This window comes from Ursus maritimus, unplaced genomic scaffold, assembly GCF_017311325.1.
Source record: "Ursus maritimus isolate PB19 unplaced genomic scaffold, ASM1731132v1 scaffold_23, whole genome shotgun sequence".
NCBI classification, from domain to species: Eukaryota; Metazoa; Chordata; class Mammalia; order Carnivora; family Ursidae; genus Ursus; species Ursus maritimus.
This window is the reverse complement of record NW_024424786.1, coordinates 47,162,103-47,185,364: the sequence shown is the minus strand read 5'-3', so window position 1 is coordinate 47,185,364 and position 23,262 is coordinate 47,162,103. Positions and strand designations below refer to the sequence as shown.

Sequence of the window (23,262 nt, the reverse complement as noted above, 5' to 3'; positions counted from 1 at the left end):
CCCCACAGAAAGAACAAGCAGCCCTCCTACCATAAAAGTGCTTTAATAAAGTGTCTAAAACTTTCTTGCGAAGTGAGTTGATTAGCGCGTTTTCCAAGCCAGGACACCAGTGGGGCAGCCCCGGGGAGGGGCCGGGTTTCAGAAGATGACCCTCAGGCTGGGCTTGCGGCCCTCCAGAGCCCGCAGGCTGTTGTCCATCTCCTCCGACCAGTAGATGTCGTAGAGGCTGTGAGGCAGCGGGGGAGGGGAGGGGACGCAGGTCAGGGCCTTGTGGGGCCCGCACCCCACCCCACTCCCCCCGCCGCATGCGTCACTCACACCAGCTGCTCCAGCACGCAGTCGGGCTGCTCCACGCTCTCCATCAGCCGCAGGATGCCCTGCTCGTCCATGCAGTTGTTGCTGAGGTCCAGCTCCCGCAGGCTGCGGTTAGCCAGCAGGACGGAGGCCAGGCTGGCGCAGCCACTGTTGGCCACATCACAGTCCCCCAGGCTGCGCGGAGAGCAGGGCACAGGTCAGGACGAGAGGGTCAGGCCCATGCCCCCCCGGGGCCCGTGCCACAGAACACGGGGTGACAAGGGCTACGCAGTGAGTGGGGCCCCAGGGTCACGGCTGTTCCCCAGACCTCAAGCTCAGGAGCTCATGGGGTTCCCACTGTGGCCCCAGGCGGAGGTCCCCGCCCAAGAAACAGGCGTGCACAGCTCCCCTCCGCAGGCACAGTGGTCAGGCTGACCTAAGGCCCGCACACCCTGGACTTAGGGCCACACCTCCCCGGGCAGGCAGGAGGGGGCACCAAAGAGCCTCGTCCGACGCCTCACTTCCTCGCCCACCACCGTGAGTGAGGAGCGGGCTGGGTGGGAGGGGGCTGCCAAGGAGGCAAACAGAGGCGAAGGCGCTGGGGTGCGGGTATGCGGTGCGCGGGCCTTGCGCCTCCCGGCTGAGGACAGCGGACAAGGACAGGCCCGCTGCTGCTCTCGCCTGTGCCCCGCCCAGCATGGCCGGGCATCCCCAGGAGCCGCGGTGAGAAGCAGAGACCAAACAGGACGGCAGAAACGAAGGACCGCGAAGACGGGCCGCGAGACGCAGAACAAAAACCCGGAAGGACAGACAACGGTGCGTCGGGCCTCCGGCCGCGAGACGCAGCAGCGGTTCCGAGCGCTTCGCGAGGAAAACCATCGAAGGCACACGACTTCTGCGCAACCAAGCGTCCAGCGGGTCAAGGAAGCAGGACCCAGCCCGGCTGCACGGCGCAGGCCGGGGGGCAAGTTCCAGCAGGAGGAGGAGGGGTGCGGGGTCCCCGCACGGGCACGCTCACCAGAGCACCTGCAGCGCGGCGCCGGGCTGGCCCAGGCCCTGGCACAGCTGCTGGACGCCGCAGTCCCCCAGCTTGTTGTTGCTCAGCTGCAGCTCCGCCAGGCGTGTGTTCCGCGTCAGCATCGAGCTGAAGTGCTGGCAGCTCGCCGCCGTGAAGCTGCACGACTTCACCCTGCAAGAGGCGGCAGGACCGGGGCCTGACTGGGGCGCGCACCTCCGCACCTCGGAGGCCCCTGTGCCGAGCATGAACCCCCCCCAACCCTGCCCTCCGCAGACACCCAGCGCCCCCGCCCCTTCGCAGAGGCACCTGCATCTCGAAGGCCCCGCACCCCTGACCTGCCCTCGGCACAGAGGCTGACCTGGCCCCGACCCGGGGCCCCGGGGCCTCAGCAGCACCCTCATCCACGGGGTCCCCTCGGGCACCATCTCTGCACGGGCCCGGCCGTCCCCTGGCCGGCACCGGGACCGCGCTCACCACAGGGACTGCAGCTGGCAAGCAGGCTCCAGCAGGCTCTCACACAGCAGCCGGGCACCCTCGTCCCCCAGCGCATTGCCCGCCAGGCTCATCTCCTTCAGGCTCTCCTTGGCCCTGAGGACGCGGCACAGGTCTCTGCAGCCCGCGGTGGTGATGTCACAGTCCCAGAGCCTGCGGGGCCAGGGCACATGTCACTGCAGGGTCCCCAGAGGCAACACAGCTGACCTCAGCTACTCCCCGCTGCCCGCGGAGGCCGCGGCCCTCCGAGAGAGCAGGCTGGGTGCTGACTCACCACAGGACCCTGATCTGGCAGCTGGGGTGCAGCAGGCTGGGGCACAGCGTGGCGATGCCCTGGTCGCCCAGCTTGTTGTCCCCCAGGTCCAGCTCCTGCAGCGAGGGCTTGGAGGCCACGACTCCGCACAGGTCCTCGCAGCTGGCCGACGTGAGGCCGCAGTTCTCCAGCCTGGGGGCACAGGAGGGCCAGCTGGGCTGGGAAGCCCCTGCAGCTCCAATCACCCCCAGCGCCCCGCCCCCCCCAGCCAGGCCCCGCGCTTACTTGAGCGCCTCCAGCTGGCAGGCCGAGTCCACCAGGCCCTGACACAGCACCCGCACGCCAGCCTCGCCGAGTTCGTTGTTGCTCACCGCAAGCTCCTTGAAGTGCCGCTTGGCCCTGAGCGCCGAGGCCAGGGACTCGCAGCTGGCTGCCGTCAGGTTGCAGTACTCCAGCCTGGGGATGGGCGGGTGTCAGAACGCCAGCCGACGGAGCCCCGTCCCGGTCGCCCCCCCTGCCCCAGGCTGCGGGGCCTGTGAGACTGGAGGGCCGCCGGACGGGGACAGCACAGCAGTAGCTGAGGGCCATCTCCTCGGAGCGCGGTGCCCAAGCCTCCTGGAAGCCGGTCACTGACCACGAGCCCCGCCCCAAGCTTGGGATGCACTAGACCCAGGAGAAAGATGCGGCCTCCCGAGCTGAGCCCGGGGCATCCGATGGGGGTCACAGCCCCCGCACCACACAGCAGTATTGGCAGCTTTCTGAGAGCCCCTTCCTGAAAGCTCCCCGCAGCCAATGTGTGGGGGCAGGGGCTCCCCCAAAACCACAGTGACGGGGGTGCAGGCCAGGGGCGGCCCGGGTGGCAGGTCGCACACTCACTGAAGCTTCTCCAGGTGGCACTGGGGGTCCAGAAGTCCTGAGCACAGCAGCTGCAGGCCTGCGTCCCCCAGCGGGTTGTCACTGAGACACAGCTCCCGCAGGGTGGGCATGGAGCGCAGCACGTCAGGTAGGACCCCGCAGCCGGTCTTCGTCAGGCAGCAGTTCTGGAGGCTGGAGACACCCGAGCTGGCCATCAGCAGGGTTCCCGGCGGCTACGGCCCCGTGCAAGTCGCCCTCTGTCCTCAGGAGCCAGGGCGAGGCAGACACAGAGCCCCCCCAGCCCTCTGAATCCCATACCCATGGGAGCCCACCGAGCCTGGCCTTGTAAGAGGGCTGGCTCCTCCTCCGGGTCGGGCTCTGGGGTCTCCAGGCCAAGGACAGAGAGCAGGAGGGCTGCTCAGATGCACCTCAAGGCCCAGAGGAAGCTGGGCCGTGAGCCCAGGAACGACAGACAGGGCTGTGGCATGAGCACGCCCCCACGGGGGCACAGGGGCCGGGGACGAGGCAGGAAGGGCCCCCACGCTCCAGAACCTTTGGCTAAAGCCCACCCACAGCTGCCTGCAAGCCCCCAGTTCCCTGGGCCGTCTAAGGAGGCTCAGACCCGAGCCCAGGGCGGGGCAAGCACCTGGGACCACGCTGGCGTCATACAGGCTCACCCGAGCTTCTGGATCTTGCAGGTGGGGCTCTGCAGGCCCTGGAGCACCAGGTGCACACCGGCATCACCCAGCTCGTTGGTGCAAAGGCTCAGCTCGGTCAGGGAGGGGTTGGCCTGCAGCGCAGAGCTGATATCCTTGCACCGCATCTCCGTGAGGCCACAGTCGTCCAGCCTGTGGACGGGACGCTTAGTCACTTCACACAGCAGGTCCTGGCCTGTTAGTGGGCCAAGAACTCACCACGGGGTGGGGGGGAGGGGTCCACAACCAAAACGTTTAAAAATGAAATGGGGGGACTCCTGGCTGGCTCAGTCAGAGGAGCATGGGACTCTTGATGTCGGGGTGGTGAGTTCAAGCCTCACACTGGGCATAGAGATTACTTTAAAAAATAAACTTAAAAAAAGAAAAGCAACAGAAACGCGTATGGGTCATCTCACACAGCATGTGCTGCAGGTCCTGGCACATCCACAGACACGTGGCTGGGCCACCGCGCTCTCTGCACCTTCCCGGGCGGCACAGTCGGCACGTGAAAGCTCCCATCTCCAGAGCAAAACCAAACCGAGGAAGTGCTGGGAAAGGGCACAGCACCACCGAGGGACACGCCGGAGGGGCTCACGAGACAGGCGGGCAACAACGCTGACCGTCACCCAGGATCAGGGCCGCCCCAACTACATGGAAAACCCAACATGGACAGGTGGGAGAAAAGCCAGCTCTTGCTCACAAGAGAATGACAACAGATAAATGTGGAAGGAATGAAGAAATCAAAAATCCCAGTGAGGAAAAGGCCCAGTAACGACCGTTCTGGCAAGATCCACCGAGGGATGACAAAATCAGTAAGCAAAAGTTTGAGCAGTCTCCAGGCCCCTCACCCGAGACATTTATCAGTTACCAAGAGAAAACAGTGACGTTAGAGTGGAGAACAGGTGGCCATGGGGACCTTTAGGGGTGACCCCATAGCGCCATGGCGATCGACAGGATACACAGGCAGACACAACAGCATTTCTGTGTCTTCTCACGAGAAACCTGTGTCTCAGCCACGACAGGACACCTGAGCCTGAGAGGACTCAAGAGTCAGACGGCCAAGGACAAGGAGGGACAGAGGGACCGTCACAGACGGGAAGGGGCCAAGGAGACGTGACGTTAAATGCCATGCGGGACCCTGCACAGACCCGGGTGCACGAAAGGGACACAAGTGGAAAAGCTGGTGGCGTCCGAGTCCAGGCGGCTGTGTGGGCTCTTCATTTTACTGTCTTTATAACCTTTCTATAAACCTACAACTATGTCAAATAAGTAAAAGAGAGAAGTACGAAGGCCCTCATCCCCTGCTTGTAAACCCTGGGGAACCTGCGGGTCTGAGAAGCTGAGCAACAAAACCCAGTCGTGACTCAGCTTCCCAGCCACAGCCCAGCGGCGACAGCGGACGCGCAGCGAGCGCCCCCACACTCCTCAGGAAGACAGTCTGCTCTGCCCGCCCGTCCTCGGAGCCTCCGTGCCAAATCCTGCCCACACAGCTGAGCCAGGAAGAGGTTTCTGTTTTCAAATCGTGGGAAGAAAGTACAATAACATCTCACGCCACGTGCAGATCATATAAAAGTGACACTGCGAGTCCACAAACAGTGCTTTCGAGCTCACCCCGCCCACTCGCGGGTGTTGGCCGGAGGCAGCAGAGCCACGGCGGTGGGGTGGACAGCCTGCCCGCCACCCCCGCGCACGCGCACACCAACACGGCTGTTTTCTACCTGACCACCTCGTACTGCTGGATCAGAGGCAGAAGCTCCGTCCACCGGGCGTCACTCAGCTGCTGACACTGGATGTCGAGGCTCATGGTCCCAGGTGAAGGGTTTTCTAGATGGAAGACACAGGGAGGAGACCACCTCAGCCACGCTCTCTCAATGTCTGACAGGTTTTCTAGATAGAAGACACAGGGAGGAGACCACCTCAGCCACACTCTCTCAATGTCTGACAGGTTTTCTAGATAGAAGACACAGGGAGGAGACCACCTCAGCCACACTCTCTCAATGTCTGACAGGTTTTCTAGATAGAAGACACAGGGAGGAGACCATCGCAGCCACACTCTCTCAATGTCTGACAGGTTTTCTAGATGGAAGACACAGGGAGGAGACCATCGCAGCCACACTCTCTCAATGTCTGACAGGTTTTCTAGATAGAAGACACAGGGAGGAGACCATCGCAGCCACACTCTCTCAATGTCTGACAGGTTTTCTAGATAGAAGACACAGGGAGGAGACCACCGCAGCCACACTCTCTCAATGTCTGACAGGTTTTCTAGATAGAAGACACAGGGAGGAGACCATCGCAGCCACACTCTCTCAATGTCTGACAGGTTTTCTAGATAGAAGACACAGGGAGGAGACCATCGCAGCCACACTCTCTCAATGTCTGACAGGTTTTCTAGATAGAAGACACAGGGAGGAGACCATCGCAGCCACACTCTCTCAATGTCTGACAGGTTTTCTAGATAGAAGACACAGGGAGGAGACCACCTCAGCCACACTCTCTCAATGTCTGACAGGTTTTCTAGATAGAAGACACAGGGAGGAGACCATCGCAGCCACACTCTCTCAATGTCTGACAGGTTTTCTAGATAGAAGACACAGGGAGGAGACCATCGCAGCCACACTCTCTCAATGTCTGACAGGTTTTCTAGATAGAAGACACAGGGAGGAGACCATCGCAGCCACACTCTCTCAATGTCTGACAGGTTTTCTAGATAGAAGACACAGGGAGGAGACCATCGCAGCCACACTCTCTCAATGTCTGACAGGTTTTCTAGATAGAAGACACAGGGAGGAGACCATCGCAGCCACACTCTCTCAATGTCTGACAGGTTTTCTAGATAGAAGACACAGGGAGGAGACCATCGCAGCCACACTCTCTCAATGTCTGACAGGTTTTCTAGATAGAAGACACAGGGAGGAGACCATCGCAGCCACACTCTCTCAATGTCTGACAGGTTTTCTAGATAGAAGACACAGGGAGGAGACCATCGCAGCCACACTCTCTCAATGTCTGACAGGTTTTCTAGATAGAAGACACAGGGAGGAGACCATCGCAGCCACACTCTCTCAATGTCTGACAGGTTTTCTAGATAGAAGACACAGGGAGGAGACCATCGCAGCCACACTCTCTCAATGTCTGACAGGTTTTCTAGATGGAAGACACAGGGAGGAGACCATCGCAGCCACACTCTCTCAATGTCTGACAGGTTTTCTAGATAGAAGACACAGGGAGGAGACCACCTCAGCCACACTCTCTCAATGTCTGACAGGTTTTCTAGATAGAAGACACAGGGAGGAGACCATCGCAGCCACACTCTCTCAATGTCTGACAGGTTTTCTAGATGGAAGACACAGGGAGGAGACCACCTCAGCCACACTCTCTCAATGTCTGACAGGTTTTCTAGATAGAAGACACAGGGAGGAGACCATCGCAGCCACACTCTCTCAATGTCTGACAGGTTTTCTAGATAGAAGACACAGGGAGGGGACCATCGCAGCCACACTCTCTCAATGTCTGACAGGCCAGAGATCCAGCAGACGGAAGGACAGTCCTAATAGGAGCCCCCAGGTGGGGAGCTGAGGTTTCAGAAGCCACAGCCTCTCCCTTGGCCAGTGCCCTTCTTCACCTCAGCCTCCAGGAGCAAAAAATGGGGGCCAGGCAAGAGGAGGCTGCAGCCACTGGGCTCCCCTGACAAAGGCCAGCACAGACCACAGAGCTTGGGGACACAGCTGTGGGATCAGAAGAAGCCTCACCTCTCAGCCTCCTGCACTCAGCCTTTATGGGCCCCTCCTACCCAGGAGAGCCAGGACCAGTGCTGGCCATCTGAAGCCGCGGCCTCTCACTTGCCCAGGTGACACCACAGTGTAGAGACCCCAGCTGGTGGAGCACAAGGGCCAGCAACCCGAGCAGTGCCACACCCCCACCTGTCCAGAGAGCCCCCCACCTGGCATTTGAGAAGCATGGACCTGAGCTACTTGCGAGAACCCTAGGCCTCACCCCCCTGAAGCAGCAGGGTGGGACAGGTGCCTGTGGTCAGCTAACAGTTCTTCGAGAGGAACCAGCCACAGGTGCCCTGGAAAGGACGGAGTAGGTAAAGTGGGGACCCCAGGGCCCCTGGCCTGCACTCTGGCAATACATTCATGGGTGGCCACTCGGGATGCCTGTGTCCACAATATCTGGCTGGGGACTCCACACAAGCCAGGACACATCCTCTGCCCCACCCTGGGTCAGCCCAGGCCCATGGAGAAATCGGGCAGGACTTCAGCACATGAGTCTGGCATGGGAGCAAGTCACAGGCCCTGAAACATCAGGGACAGCGGAGTCCAAAGAGGTGATTAACTGTCTACTGATATCAAAGTTTTAGATGGGTGCTGACTGCACTGGGGTGTTCCTGAGGCCCTGAAGGTGGGAGCCAGCAGGAGAAGAGCACAGCCTGCTGGGATGGAAGCAGGGAAGGGAGGTGGGTTTCATTCAAGCGCAGTCAGAAGGCCCAGAAAGGATTCAGCTGCCCTTTAGAAAGGACGGGACAAACAGGATGACTCAACCCCACATGAGGACCCCAGTTCTGTGAAACCCAGTTTCCTAGGAATATTGCCTCATTTGTGTTCCTGGCCGTGCCTAGCAGGGCCTGGCCTTGCCGAAGGGAGGACTCCCGGCCTCGACCCAGGCCAGTTCAGAGCCTACAGCTGGTGGGGGTTACAGACCAGTAAAGGCTCCGAGCGCCAAACAGCAGGCAAGAGTCACGTGTGCACATCCTAACTGATGAGCCAGCCAAAAAAAAACTGAGGGGAGAGGATCTTGGTAACTGGCCACGTGTCACGCAACCAACAAAAGAAGGAACCCAGCGTCCTCGGCCCAGCCCACTGCCCCTGGCCACGTGAGCAAAAACCAGACCGCCCCCACCGAGCCCAGGGTGTGGTCTGTAAATCCCCACTCAAGAATCCTTAGTCATCATCACTGGAGAACGGGACTGGGAGGGGCGAGTTCAGAGCGACCCTCTCTCACAATCCAGTCTGACATCAGGGGGCTGGGCTCTCCGGAGGTGATGTGAGGTGAAGAACGAGGACAGGAAACCCGAAGGGAGCAGCTGAGCGCACCCCCCCCACCCGCCCAGGGTTTAACCACAGCCTGGGGGGAGAAACGTCCGGGTTGGTCCTTGGGACTAGGGGGACACTTCTTAAGCTCTGTGGGTCACGGATCCCTTCAAGAACCCCATGAAAACCGATAACGCCCAGCAAAGACGCCGCGTCTCGCTGCTTCTCCTGGAATCAGGACCCCCACTAGCTGAGCTGCTCCCTAGGGTCCCAATAGGACGCTTAATGCTTTCACGTGTGAGAACGGGCCGCTCCGCAGGGCCGCGTCCAGGGGACAGGAGCCCTCGGCCTGGGCCCCCCGGGCCGGACCGGAAGGCAGGAGCGCGTCCCGGGCCCCCTGAGCCCCAAGCCAGGCGGCCCCGGTCGGCGGCGCGGTTACCTGCGCGAGGCGCGGGGCGCAGCCAGGGTTGCGCCGGGGTCCTTGCGAGGCCGCCCAGGGCCGCCACCGCCCTCCGCGCGCGCCGGAGGTTGCGCATGGGTCCCGGGCCGGCGCGGGGTTACTCTGCGAGGAAGCGGCCGCTCGGGCCTCGCGCGCAGGGACCACCGCCCCACTCCCGCTCCCCGGCCCGCTCCCCGCGCCCGCTTCCCGGCAACCCGGCACCGCGCAGCTCACCTGCCGCCGAGCCTCCGCTTCCGCCGGGGCCAGGGCTGCGGTGCGCAACATGCCCCGGGGCGGGGCCAGGCGCTGGGCCGGGCCGCAGGCGGGGCGATGCGCCGGGAGGCGGCCCGGGACCCACGGGGAGGGCCGGGGTGGCCCGTCCGCGCCCCCCAGTCCTCTCCCAGGGCCCATTAGCCGCACTCCGGGGCAGGGTGTTTATCGGAGACAGCCGTCCTTGCAGCGGGAGCTCCGCAAGCAAAACTTCACTCAAGCACTTGCATTACGGAAAAGAGAAAACTCGACCATCAGCAGCGGAACTCTGCCCCTTAGAAAAACCATTACCGGCAGGGAGAGGTCTTCAAAGGCACCTGTTCCGTTTTGTAAATACGCGGAACAAGACACACTGTCTTTGAAAAAACGGAGAGGGGCCCGGGTGCGTTAGGAATCGCTCTGCCGACTAGGTCACCTCCCGGGCGCGCACAGCTGGAGGTCGTGCCAGCTCTCCCGCGACCCCGCGCTGACGTTATTTGTTCACTGACTCACGCACCGTTAGAGCAGGGATGCTGGATGCGTTCTCAGTCACACAGGCATTCACTACTTCAACCGAGGCTTACCCCACACCGACTGAGTGACAAGCACTATGCTGGGCGCTTGGGCTACACTGGTGGTCAAAGCAGAGCGAAGGTCTCGCGGCCCAGGGAGCTCACAGTCCAATGTGGGGAATGCGTGAAATAAAAAAGTAAATTAATAGCATTTAGAACGTGGAAAGTCAAGGCAGGGGATAACGCGGGATAAAAACGAATCAGGAGTGAGTGAGTGCTGGAGGGGCAGGGCGGAGGGCAGGTAGGTCTCCTCCCCAGGGCCAGCAGGCCTCCGGTGGCGGAGGCCCTGAGGCTGTGCCAGGCCGCGAGGGAGGTGCCTCGGTGTTCGGTTTAAACGCAAACGGGTGCTCGGGGCAGACCTGGCATAATCTTCGTGACCACCAGGGGGCAGCACATAATGGGTGGGGGATGAGGAAGCTGGGCCCTGACTTGTTGTCTGGGAAGTAGGTTCTTTGGGGAAATAAAGTAAGAGTTATTCAATTTGGGGAGAATATTTGGCTGGATCAGTCCTTGTTTGGGTGGCTTGCTGGGCGCCAACGGACAAGGTGGTCTGGTCACCAGCGTGGGGCCACGGGTCCCAGAGATCCCCTTGGATTCAGAGAGGTGAGCCAAGGCAGAGCCAATCGCCCCAGGCCCCCATGAGCTCCCTCAGAGCAGGTCAAGTTGTCAGGTTGACAAGTCGTCACATGAAGGCAGTGAGCAGCTCTCTTCCACCTTGATGCACGAAAACGAGGGTGGAGCTGCGTTTCTGGCAGAAGCTGCTGAAACCTGAGGTTGGTAGAGAATGGAGTGAAGCAGAGGGGTGAGGTTGGAGAGGGGCCTCTGGGTGCAAGGGGGCTCGAACCAACTTTCACATTTTGTTTGTCTTCTTCAGGTAAATACCCAGAAATAGAATTGCTGGATTGTATAATATCTTAACTTTTTGAGGAAGCTCCATACTGTTTTCCACTGTGGCTGCACTGATTTTCATCCCCACCAACAGTGTGTAAGGGTTCCCTTTGCTCCACATCCTCACCAACATTTGTTTGTTGTGTAGATTTTAGCCATTCTGACAGGTGTGAGGTGATGACTCATTGTGGTTTGGGTTTGTATTTCCAAAATGATGAGTGATGATGAGCACCTTTTCATGTGTCTGTTGGACATCTGGATGTCTTTGGAGAAGTGTCTGTTCAGTCCTTTGCCCATTTTTTCTAACTTTTTTTTTTAAGATTTATTTATTTAGAGAGAACAAGCGAGCACAGGGGACGGGAGTGGGGCTGGGGCAAAGAGAGTCTCAAGTGGACTCCACAACGAATGCAGAGCTGGGTGTGGGGCTCAATCCCACGACTCTGAGACCACGACCTCAACCAAAACCAAGGGTCGGGCACTTAACCAACTCACCACCCAGGCACCCCTCCTCTACCCATTTTTAATCAGATTACTTGCTTGGGGCTTTTTGTTTTTTTGGTACTGTGTTGTATAAGTTCTTCATATATTCTGGATATTAACCCCTTATTAGATATGTCATTTGCAAATATCTTCTCCCACTCCATAGGTTCCCCTCTCATTTTGTTGATGGTTTCCTTTGCTGTAAAAGATGATTTTTATCACATGTGCAGTATGTGCTCTTTGTAGAAAAACCAGAAGATAAAAATAAGAAGATGGAAAGCCCTAGCATGCTCACCTTCCAGACGCAAAGGCTCTGACATCTGTGTGTCTGCTCCTACTCCTCTGTACACACAATACATTTTTTTAAAATAAGAAATATTGGTAATGGTAAGCAGAATAATGACCAAATTTTATTATGTCCAAATCCCCACCTTACATGGCAAAGGGGTCTTTGCAGATGTGACTAAGTTAAGGGTTTTGAGATGGGGAGATTGTCCTGGATTACTTGGGTAGGCCCAAAGTAGTCATGAGGGTCCTTACGGAAGGGAGGCAAAAGGGTCAAAATCAGAGAGATGTGACAGTGGAAGCAGAGGCTGGGCTTTGAAGATGGAGGAAGGCAGTCTCTACAAGCTGGAAAAGGCCAAGAAGCAGATTCTGCCCTGGAAACTCTGGAAGGAACCAGGCCTATGGCTACTTTGAGTTAACTCCCTAACGCCCATTTCCCACTTCTGACCTCCAGCACTGTAAAATAAGAAATCCGTGACAACGTGTTACAGCAGCGGTAGAAAACGAATGCGTTATGAGCTGCTACAGTTTTCACTTAATAGTTACGTATGCGTGAATATACAGGTACACTAATCAATATGTAAGTCTAATTCTGTAAAAAAAATTTTGTTTTTTAAAAGATTTTATTTAATTTGACAGAGAGAGAGCGCGCGCACACATAAGCAGGGGGAGCGGCAGGCAGAGGATGAGGGAGAAGCAGACTCCCTGCCGGGCAGGGAGCCCAATGCAGGCCTCGATCTCAAGACCCTGAGATCATGAACTGAACCAAAGGCAGACGCTTAACGCACGGAGCCACCGTGGTGCCCCACACAGTCTAACTTGTAATGGCCACATCCTGCAACTGTCTGAACACTGCCAGTTTACGCAACAAACTTCCACCGGTTGACATTAGCCTGCTTTCAGATTTTTCAGACTTTACAGGACACTCTCCCACGTGGTTATCTTCCTGGTACACCATCCTAGAGGGGAGCGTGCCTGGTTCTGAGGTCCTTCCAAGACACTGCCCACCTGCCATCCTGAGATGCTGCGAAGTCCACCAGCTTTCCCCACACTCGCGTGTCTCCACACCTGCGTGCCAGTTATACCAGCCCAGTAATGCAGTGCCTGGGCTCCCCTTTTAAATCTCAGCTAATTCCCCCCCGAGGTGCTGTCCTATTTACGTTTTTGTCTCCCCCCCCCCCCCCCCCGTGAGTTGTCCATCCAGCTCTCCCCAAGGTTCTCGGGTGCCCGGATAGGGGTAGAGCTACCGGGAGGGGAGATGGCCACGCCCAAGGCCCAGCACCCCGTGCGGTGACCCGGGAGAGTCCTCTTCGCCAGGGATGTCTGTCCTCCCGGGGCGGAGGGTCTGCTCTTTGGGGACTAAGGGCTGAGGGTTATTCAACTTGGAGTAAAATGTCGGGTTAGCCAGCCCTTGCTTGTGCACCTTGCTGGGCGCCAAGGGACCAGGGGATCAGATCGAACCACCCGAAGGTACGCGGAGACCTACCAAGACTCAGACCACGCAGGCGCGCAACCAGCTCAGCGCAGAGACTCCCAGCATGCCCCGGGAAGCAGGCCGGCGGCAGGTGCGCACGCGCGGAAGCGCACTTGGACGCTCTGACATCACCGTTACGCGCCGACCTCCAGCCCCGACGCGCCCCACCCCCGCCAGCCCCCACCCTCGCCGTACCCCGCTCCCGCTCCTCCTGCACTCCGCTCTCCAGTGTGGCTTCAAGAGCGCGCGTCTATCCTTGGCAGCATGGCCGCAGGAGCGCCCGGCGCGTGTCCACAGGTGACCCGACCAAGGTCGGCGCCAGGACAGCGGACCCCGGGCACGGACCACAAGAGTTACTGACCTCCAGACGACGGACAGGGAGAGTGACAGTCCATTCCCGACAGGGGTGGGGCCTGGCTGGACGCGGTCTTGCAGCAGAGTCGGGTCGGGCGGTGGGGCGGGGCCTGGGCGTCGGGGCGGGGCCTCGCGTGGGGCGGGCACAGGCTCTGTGAGGCGGGGCCTGGGCGACGGGGGTGAGGCCTCGCGTGGGGCGCTGGCTGGCTCTCCTTGGCTGGAGTAGTGGGTCTCCCAGTTCCTACGTGGCGGCAGGGCAGAGTGGTGGTCCCGGCGCGGCCCCCCTCGCGTCCCCCTGGCAGGTGTTCCTGGGACGTGCGGCCCAGGCGGTGACATTAACGTGATGGGGCTGGGGGCTCGGTTCGGCTTCTCCCAGCAAGGTCTGGGAATGCACATTCTGCACAGCGGTCCTCTGCGGAGCGCGGACTGCTTGGTAGAGCTGGACAGTATACGTGGGTAGATAGACGCAAAGATGATTTTGTAAGAAAGAAAGTGTTATTCATTAAGGCAACGTTCGTAATCAATGGGCAATGGTTCATTTATCTAACATTGTCAAAAACTCTTAATAATTCTGTGTCTCACCTAAATGCATTCATTCAATAAATATTTCTTGTGTAAACTCTTTGTGCCCGGCTGTGTTGTAGGTGCTGAGGATTCAACACTGAGCAGAACAGGCAGAAATCCCTGGTAGGGAGAAGCATGGAAGGGGGAGGCCAGGCCTGGGAGGAGGGACCAGGAGTTGTGGGGCGTGTCCCGTGTCCACTGAACACGTGGTGCTGAGCCCTAGGACATAAAATGGAAAGGGGAGTTTTGGGGGCGCCTGGGTGGCTCAGTTGTTAAGCGTCTGCCTTTGGCTCAGGTCATGATCCTGGGATCCAGCCCTGCATCGGGCTCCTTGCTCATCAGGGAGCCTGCTTCTCCCTCTGCCTGCTGCTCCCCTGGTCACGCTTGCTCACTCTCTCTCTCTCTCTGTCAAATAAATAAAACCTTAAAAAAAGAAAGACAGAAAGCAAGCAAGCAAGCAAGCTGGGAGTTTTACTGAGAGGGGGAAGAAAGGTCCGGAAGTAGCAGTAAGGAGCAGGGAGGACGTGTACCTGTCCTCCAGGAGCTCCTGTTCCCGCTGGAGGAAAAGGGATGGGAGGGTGCTCAAGAAAAAAATGGCTTTTCTTGAGAACTTACTTCTTTAAGTGCTAAAGTTTTATTTTAACAATTTTAATATAAATTGTTTAATTCGGGACACCTGGGTGGCTCAGTGGGTTGGGCATCTGCCTTTGGCTCAGGTTGTGATCCCGGGGTCTTGGGATCGAGTCCCGCGTCGGACTCCTTGCTCGGCGGGGAGCCTGCTTCTCTCTCTGCCTGCAGCTCCCCCTGCTTGTGCTCGCTCTCTGTCTCTGACAAATAAATAAATCTTGTGGAAGCATCTGGCAAAGTTGGAATGATGTCAGTCTCTGATGTTGTCTCCCCTCCTGAGAATCCCCACAATCCCGCAGAAAGAAGCATCAGCACATGGGGATGCATGCACAGTGAAGCTGCTGATGCTTTGCCTGGAACAGCAGAAACATGGGGCCATGGGAACGCCCCTGAAGAGAGAATGTGTGAACACCCAACAGCATAGCCACACCATAGGTGATCAGACTGACACCAAGCATTGCCCCTTCAGCGACAATCCAGGCACTGGGAATGCAGCAAGGAAGCCAGACAGGTAAGGTGGGAGGATATCCACTGATGAGGACAGAGCTTCCAGAGAGCCATAAAGTGGCCGGGGAGATGCAAACACTGTCTCATACTAAGGATGTGCACTAAATACTTGCAGTGTGGTGATGGTGTTGTTGGCATGCATACAAAGGGGCTCCCCATTTTCTAAAATGCATAGGGGATGTCTACAGATAAAGTCGACCTGAGGTCTCGGATTTGCTGTGACACACTGGCTTCTGGGGAAGCATGTGGTGCACACAGGACCCTGGGCTGGACCTGGCTGATGGCATTTGGGGGTTCATCATACTATTTATCTTTGCAAATGATGGAAATTACAAAACTAGTCAAGAACCGTGAAAGAGCAGCTCTGGCCCAGCAGTCTGACGTCCTGGTTGCCGCCCCAGGGCAACTGTCCTACGCAGGGAAAAGCTGCCTGCAAGAAAACATTTTACACCCTTGAAGTCCAACTGAGGATCTCCATAGTGAGGCTCAAGGTAACGATTTCAGAGCAGCCACCATAGTAAGGCGAATGGAACAGTGAACTGCCAAAGCAGGATGGTGGGAAAATGTGAATTAAGTCTTGCTCAATCTGAAACAAGGCGGAGAAGCAGAAAATTGTTGGGCATAGGAAAGCAAGGTGAAGCTTTCCCATGTGTTTTCTTCCGGGGTTTTACAGTTTCAGGTCTTACCTTGAAGTCTGCCATTAATTTTGAGTTCATTTATGGTGTTGCTGGTGTAAGATAAGGGTCCAAATTCCATCTTCTGCATGTAGATGTGTGGATGTCCAGGTTTCCCAACTCCATTCATGGAAGGCCTGTCTTCTCCCCACTGTGTATTATTGGCACCCGTGTCAAAGATCAGTTGACTGTCAATGAAACAAGGACTTGGTTCTTTGAAAGAGTTAATAAGATCGATAAACCCCTAGCCAGATTTATCAAAAAGAGAAGAGAAAGGACCCAAATAAAATCATGAATGAAAGAGGAGAGATCACAACCAACACCAAAGAAATACAAACAATTACAAGAACATACTATGAGCAACTATCTGCCCACAAACTAGGCAGTCTGGAAGAAATGGATGCGTTCCTAGAAATGTATACACTACCAAAACTGATACAAGAAGAAATAGAAAACCTGAACAGACCCATAACCAGCAAGGAAATTGAAGCGGTGATCAAAAATCTCCCAACAAACAGTCCAGGGCCTGATGGCTTCCCAGGGGAATTCTACCAAACGTGTAAAGAAGAATAATACCTATTCTGAAGCTATTTCAAAAAATAGAAATGGAAAGGAAACTTCCAAACTCTTTCTATAAAGCCAGCATTACTTTGATCCCCAAACTAGACAAAGACCCCACCAAAAAGGAGAATTACAGACCAAAAACCCTGATGAACATGGATGCAAAAATTCTCAGCAAGATACTAGCCAATAGGATCCAACAGTACAGTAAAAGGATTACTCACCATGACCAAGTGGGATTAATATCTGGGCTGCAAGGGTGGTTCAACATCTGCAAATCAATCAATGTGATACACGACATTAATAAAAGAAAGAGCAAGAACCATTTGATCCTCTCAATAGATGCAGAGAATATATTTGACAAAGTACAGCATCCTTTCTTGATTAAAACTCTCCGCAGTGTAGGGATTGAGGGAACATACCTCAATATCATATAGGCCATATATGAAAAGCCCCCAGCAAATATTCTCAACGGGGAAAAACAGAGCTTTTGCCCTAAGATCAGGAACATGACAGGGGTGCCCACTATCACCACAGCTGTTCAACATAGTACTACAAGTCCTAGCCTCAGCAATCAGACAATAAAAAGAAATAAAAGACATCCAAATCAGCAAAGAAGAAGTCAAACTCTCATTTTTTACAGATGACTTGATACTCGATGTGGAAAACCCAAAGGACTCCACCCCAAAATTGCTAGAACTCATACAGGAATTCAGCAAAGTGACAAGATATAAAATCAATGCACAGAAATCAGTTGCATTCCTATACACTAACAATGAGACAGAAGAAAGAGAAATTAAGGAGTTGATCCCATTTACAATGGCACCAAAACCCATGAGATAGCTAGGAATAAACCTAACCAAAGAGCCAAAGGATCTACTCTAAAGAGTACTCATGAAAGAAATTGAGGAAGACACAAAGAACAAATAATCCAATCAAGAAATGGGCAAAAGACAAGAACGGGCATTTCTCCAAAGAAGACATACAAATGGGCAACGGACACATGAAAAAAATGCTCAACCTCACTCAGCATTAGGGAAATACAAATTACAATGAGACACTACCTCACTCCAGTCAGAATGGCTAAAATGAACAAGTCAGGAAACAACAAATGTTGGCGAGGATGCGAAGAAAGGGGAACCCTCTTAAGCAAGCTGGAAAACAGCCCCTCTGGAAAACAGTATGGAGGTTTCTCAAAAAGTTAAAAATAAAGCTACCCAAGGACCCAGGAATTGCACTACTGGGTATTTACCCCGAAGATACAAATGCAGTAATCTGAAGGGGCCCCTGCACTCCAATGTTTATAGCACCAGTGTCCACAGTAGCCAAACTATGGAAAGAGCCCAGGTGTCCAATGACAAATGAATGGATAGAGAAGATATGGTATATATACAACGGAATACTACTCAGCCATTGAAAAAATGAAATCTTGCCATTTGCAACGACATGGATGGAACTAGAGTGTATTATGCTAAGTGAAATAAGTCAGTCAGAGAAAGGCAATTATCATGTGATTTCACTCCTATGTGGAATTTAAGAAACAAAACAGAGGAGCATAGGGGAAGGGAGGGAAAAATAAAACGAGATGAAACCAGAGAGGAAGACAAACCATAAGAGACTCTTAATCATAGGAAACAAACTAAGAGGGTTGCTGGAGGGGAGGAGGGTGGGGGGACAGGGAAACTGGGGGACGGGCATTAAGGAGGGCACATGGTGGAATGAGCAATGGGTGTTATATATAGTTGATGAATCACTGAACTCTACCTCTAAAACTAATAATATACTATACATTAATTAATTAATTAATTGGGTTTAAATAAAATTTAATTTAATTTTTTAAAAAAGATCAGTTGACTATATCAGAGTGCGTGTCCTTCTGGACTCTCTATTCTGCTCCACTGGCTTTTGCCAGAACCACATTGTTGTGGGTTTGTTTGTTTTTTAAGCAGACTCCACACCCTGTGTGTGGTCCAATGCAGGGGTTGAACTCATACCCTGAGATCAAGACCTGAGCTGAGATCAAGAGTCGGATGCTTAACTGTTGAGCCACCCAGGTGCCCCAGAACCACAATGTTTTAATTCTGTAGCTTTCTAACATGGTTTGAAATCAGGAACATGCTGCATCCAGCTCTGTTCTTCTTCCTCAGTACTGTTTTTACTGTCCAGGGTCATTTGTGGGGGCATATGAATGTTACAGTTGTTTTTTCTATTTCTAAAAACTACCAGGGGCAAGTAGGTGGCTCAGTCGGTTAAGCCACTGCCTTTGGAGCAGGTCATGATCTCGGGGTCCTAGGATCGAGACCCTCATCAGGCTCCCTGCTCATCGAGGAGCCTGCTTCTCCCTCTCCCTCTGCCCCTCCCCGCAGGTCATGCTCTCTTTTGCATTCTATTTCTCTCTCACTCTATCTCAAATAAATAAAATCTTTAATAAAATATTTTTAAAATCCCTGGTGTTGTGATCCTGATAGAATTGCATTGAAACTGAATGTTGCTTTAAGTTCTATGGACAATAGGAAGTCTCCCAACCCACGAACACAGGATGTCTTCCCAATGTCTTGTAGTTTTCACTGTACATGTCTTTCACTTCCTTGGTTAAGTCTAAGTATTTTGTTCTTTTTGATGCTACTGGGATGGAGTTATTTTCTTATTTTCTTTCTGGGTAGTTCATTGTTGGTACATAGAAAGGTGACTGATTTTTGTATGTTAATTTTGTGTACCGCAACCTTCTGAATTCACTCATTACTTCTTCTTTTTTTTTTAAGATTTTATTTATTCATTTGACAGAGAGAGAGGCAGCAAGAGAGGGAACACAAGCAGGGGGAGTGGAAGAGGGAGAAGCAGACTTCCCACTGACCACAAAGCCCAACATGGGGCTCGATCCCAGGTCCCTGGGATCATGACCTGAGCCGAAGGCAGACACCCAATGACTGAGCCACCCAGGTGCCCCTCACTCATCACTTCTAACAGTTTTTGGTGCAGTCTCTAAGGTTTCCTATTTATAGTACCATGTCTTCAACAAATACGGACAGTTTGACTTCCCCCTTACCAATGTGGATGTCTTTTCTTTTTCTTGTCTGATTGCTGCAGCTAGGACTTCCAGTGCTGAGAGGAAACTTCCTTGTCTTGTTCCTGGTCTTAGGGGAAATGGTTTCTGGTCTTCACCATTGATTATGAGGTCAGCTGTGGTCTTTCATACATGGGCTTTATTCTGTTGATGTAAATTTCCTCAAAACCCACTATGCTTTTTATGTTGTATTTTGTCAAACGCTTTTTCTGTAACTATTGAGATGATCGTACGGTTTTTGTCCTTTGTTAATGTGATGTACCAGAGGGAAAGTGGGTGGGAGATGGGCAAAATAGATGAAGAATATTAAGAGCTATAAACTTCTGGTTATAAAATAAGCAAGTCACGGAAATTTAAAAAGTACAGCATAGGCAATACAGTCATTAGTATTGTAATAACTTTGTATGGGGGCAAATGGTGACTACACTTCTTGTGGGGAGCGCTGAGTAATGTACAAAATTGCCAAATCACTAAGTTGTAGTCCTGAAATTAACATAACATTGTGTGTCAACTATACTTCAATAAATAATCAAGACTAGAGGCTTCTGATAGAAATCACGGTGAACCCATGAAAGGCAATCATGCAGCCATTACCAGTATGAAGGCATCTCTGCGGAGATGATAAAGATTTCTCAAATGTTCTTACATGTTAATTTTTTAAAAGATTTATTTATGAGAGAGAGCGTTCTCGCAGGTGTGAGCAGGGGGAGGGGCAGAGGGAGAGGGAGAATCTGAAGCAGACTCCATGCCAAGCCCAGCCCAACACAGGGCTTGTTTCCATGACCCTGAGGTCTTGACCTGAGCTGAGATCAAGAGTCAGACATTCAACTGACTGAGCCACCCAGGAGCCCCTCAAACGCTCTTAAGTGCAAAACGCATGCTGTGAACCCTGGGGGTGGGAGGACATCTGTGACACAGTCTCCCTAGAAGGTGGGACGCCTGGAGGGCCCGAGCATGGGCGCCGAGGATGGTGGGAGGGAGGCACGCCTGCCCTTCCCACCGTGCGTGCATGATGCCAGGACCCTCCCCAGGAGCTTGACCCTCAGGATGAAGGGCTATGTGCAGACGGAACCCACCGACCTGCACTGATGACACGGGACCCATTGCGGGCGGAACGGTGGCACCCCGGGGTTCCACCGCTGCCTGGCGCGCACTCTGCTCTGTGTCCGCAGGCAGTTGGAGGCGCTCGCGCTCTCTGTCCCTGGCTCTGCCACACTCACACTGACTCCCTTGCCCCACGACCCCCGTGTAGACAGCAGGTGCAGCTCCCACAGCGACAGGCCACAGGTGAGTGTGAGCTGCTCCCCGTTCCCCTGGGGCCACTGTGGGGCCTGTGGGCTCCTGGTGGGCCGTGCTGGCCTCCGGGCTGTGGCCGAGAACCCCCAAGCCCTGAGTGCTGACTGTGTGCGTGCGGTCCTTCCACGGCTCCGTGGGGTCGGGACTGCCCCCCTGCTGCCCCAGTCCTAGCCTCCTGGGCCAGGAGCCAGCGTGCTCCACCCCAAACAGGGAACACGAAGCCCCTCCTGCTCTCCCGACACCCCTCCTCGGGCTATGCGCAGTCCTGGCGTTCGGGGTGGGAGTTTGTTCACACTCTTGCTGGCAAAGTCATTCATGTGGATGACGTCCAGTTCATTGCTTCTTCCCTCGTGTCGCGTGAGCTTGTGGGATCTGAGAGACACCTTTGATCCCCCCAAACCCGCAGGAACACTCACTGGCCGGCCGTTCCAGCCAGCCTCGTGCTGCCGGCCCCAGGCTGGGGGACGCCACACCGAGCATCAGGTCAGCGGTTCCCGGGAGTCTCCCGGCCCCCCGTGTGCTCCTGGTAACGGGGTGAAGAGACCCCGTCATCTCAGGGTGACTGCATGTCCTGGGACAGTGGCCGGGAAGGGAGTCTGGAGGCAGGAGTGCTACCGAGTGGGAGGGCCCGCGTGGGATCCGCCGGCCCAGCACGTCCCCCCCGGAGCTAAAGGGTTTTCTCCACTCTGGGCTCAGACGGACTGGGGATCTGGCCACAGGGAGCAGACGCTTGTGCTCTGGAGGTTTTCACACAGGATCCTATCTGGATGTGTTTGGTTTGCAGCCCCATGGAAGAGGACCTGGAGACCCTGCTGGCCTTGGAACGGGCCAACATCATCGCCAATTACACTCAGGTGAGGCCCAGAGAGGGCCCATTGACACGAGGCGCACCCATTGCAGGGGCGGGGACCAGAGCCTGCAGGCACGGGGGGGCCCAGGTGGGGACCAGAGCCAAGGATGGGCCCGTTCAGCCCAGACAAGGACCGGAGTCTTCAGGAACGAGAGAGATCCGGGGCAGGGAGGGGGTCCTAGGCATCAATCAGCAGCAGGTGAGGGTCCATCCGGGATCACAGTCGTCCATAGCAGATGAGGCCCAGGTGGGGACCACAGGCAGGTGTGAGCAGCTCTGGCCCAAAAGGAGTCCCAGCAGCAAGAGCAGTTGTGTCCCCGGTGGTGAGCGGAGCCAGAGTCCAGCAGCTGAGCCCAAGTGGGCACGTTGCCAGTAGGAGCAGGGAAGCCAGGGGGGCTCATCGCTGGTAGAAGCAGGTGAGGCTGTCTGGCTGCTCCCCTGGGGCAGACAGGTCCTGCCTCTCGTGCTGGGCCCTTTTCAGAGGGTCCTGGGCTCCCTGAGGATGCAGGGGAGAGAGGAGGCATTCTGTACCCTCCTTTCCCCCGTGGCCCTGGCTCTGAGAGGTGCCCACCCCGTCCCCTGTTTCAGGCATGCCCAGCAGGGTCTCCCCGGGGCCCACGGGAAGATGCTGAGCTCTCGCTGTGCAGGCTCACGGACCATCACGGCTTTCTGCAGTGAGTCCCCGGGCCCTCCTCCATCCATCTCGGGGTGGACTGCATTTGTAGGAACACCTCTCTCGAGGCAGGACCCATCTCTCCAGCTCAGGGCCTGGTCTCCTGGAGCCCTCTGAGGCCGGAGTCTGGGCTGGGCTGGAGCCAAGAGACCCAGGAGGCAAAGCCAGGATGTGGGCAGCCATGGAGCCGGGCCTTGGGCCAGGCCCCTGGGCACTCCGAGGAGGGGCCTCCACGCCCACTTCGGGGAGGGCCCGTGTCTGCCTCCAGCATTCAGAGCACGGGTCCAGTCTGTTGAGCAGGGGCTCCAGAGGGTGAGGGGCTCTGGGAAGGTGGCGTACTTTCCGGTCTGGGGCGAGGGCGGAGGGGTGCTCCTCAGTGACACCCCCAGGCCAGGGCCGTCACAGCTCCTGAAGGCCCCTGCAGGATGGCAGGAAGATGCCAGGGACAAGGCAGGGTCAGGGAGGGAGGGTGGGCAGCTGAGGGAGGGGCCGACCCGCCTGGGCAGGAGGCGGGAAGAGGAGGAAGAGGCTGCCCTGGGGCGGGAACAGGGGACGAGGGACAGCGCAGTGGCCTTGGTGCAAGGAAAGGAGGCTGCTGGGCCGATGGCCGCCACGAGACCTCGCCGAGCCTGGAGACTCCCTGTGTGGCCACCAGGCTGCTCCCGGGGTCTCAGTCCCTGCTCACCGCCCAGGGACAGGGGCCCGTTTGGAGGGGTCAGGGGTGGGTCATGCTCAGGGCTCTGACAAGACAAGGGGTAAAAATGGGCCAGAGAGGCAGGAGTGACCTACAAGAGGGGTGGAGTCGGGGGACAGCAGGGGTGATGGCCAGGGTGAGGGAGAGGCAGGCTGGACGCCGGGCAGCCAGGCTCTAGGAAGGCCTGGGGATCTCAGCCCGATGGTCCAAGGAGGCCCCCAGGCTGCACTGAGAGCTCTCATGCTGGCCCATCCCAGGACGGGCAGGGGACCTTCTGGGGGACTGCTGAGAAACCCTGCCCAGCCCACCTGCCAGCAACAACCTCTCTCACACCCCAGACAGGAAGCTGCCCCGGCCTGAGCCACAGGCAG

The 23,262-nt window shown here is 55.9% G+C and overlaps 1 protein-coding gene across 5 annotated transcripts; it reads right to left on the bottom strand.

Annotated features, from left to right (window-relative positions):
• Window positions 1-27: 27 nt before the first annotated feature.
• RNH1 (ribonuclease/angiogenin inhibitor 1) lies at window positions 28-13,511 on the bottom strand. 5 transcript variants are annotated; one of them, XM_040639753.1, is made up of 10 exons: window positions 13,389-13,511; window positions 5,326-5,431; window positions 3,590-3,760; window positions 2,934-3,104; window positions 2,343-2,513; window positions 2,079-2,249; window positions 1,787-1,957; window positions 1,313-1,483; window positions 319-489; window positions 28-226 (listed from the first exon to the last, which is right to left on the bottom strand). In XM_040639753.1, exons 1-10 carry the CDS (start codon window positions 13,420-13,422, stop codon window positions 139-141), a joined length of 1,425 nt encoding a protein of 474 aa, XP_040495687.1. In that variant the 5' UTR covers window positions 13,423-13,511; the 3' UTR covers window positions 28-138. The 5 variants fall into 5 exon arrangements, with proteins under 5 accessions (XP_040495687.1, XP_040495684.1, XP_040495688.1 ...); XM_040639750.1 differs by having other exon boundaries at window positions 5,326-5,494; window positions 13,389-13,437; XM_040639754.1 differs by lacking the exon at window positions 13,389-13,511 and adding an exon at window positions 9,314-9,416.
• Window positions 13,512-23,262: the final 9,751 nt, after the last annotated feature.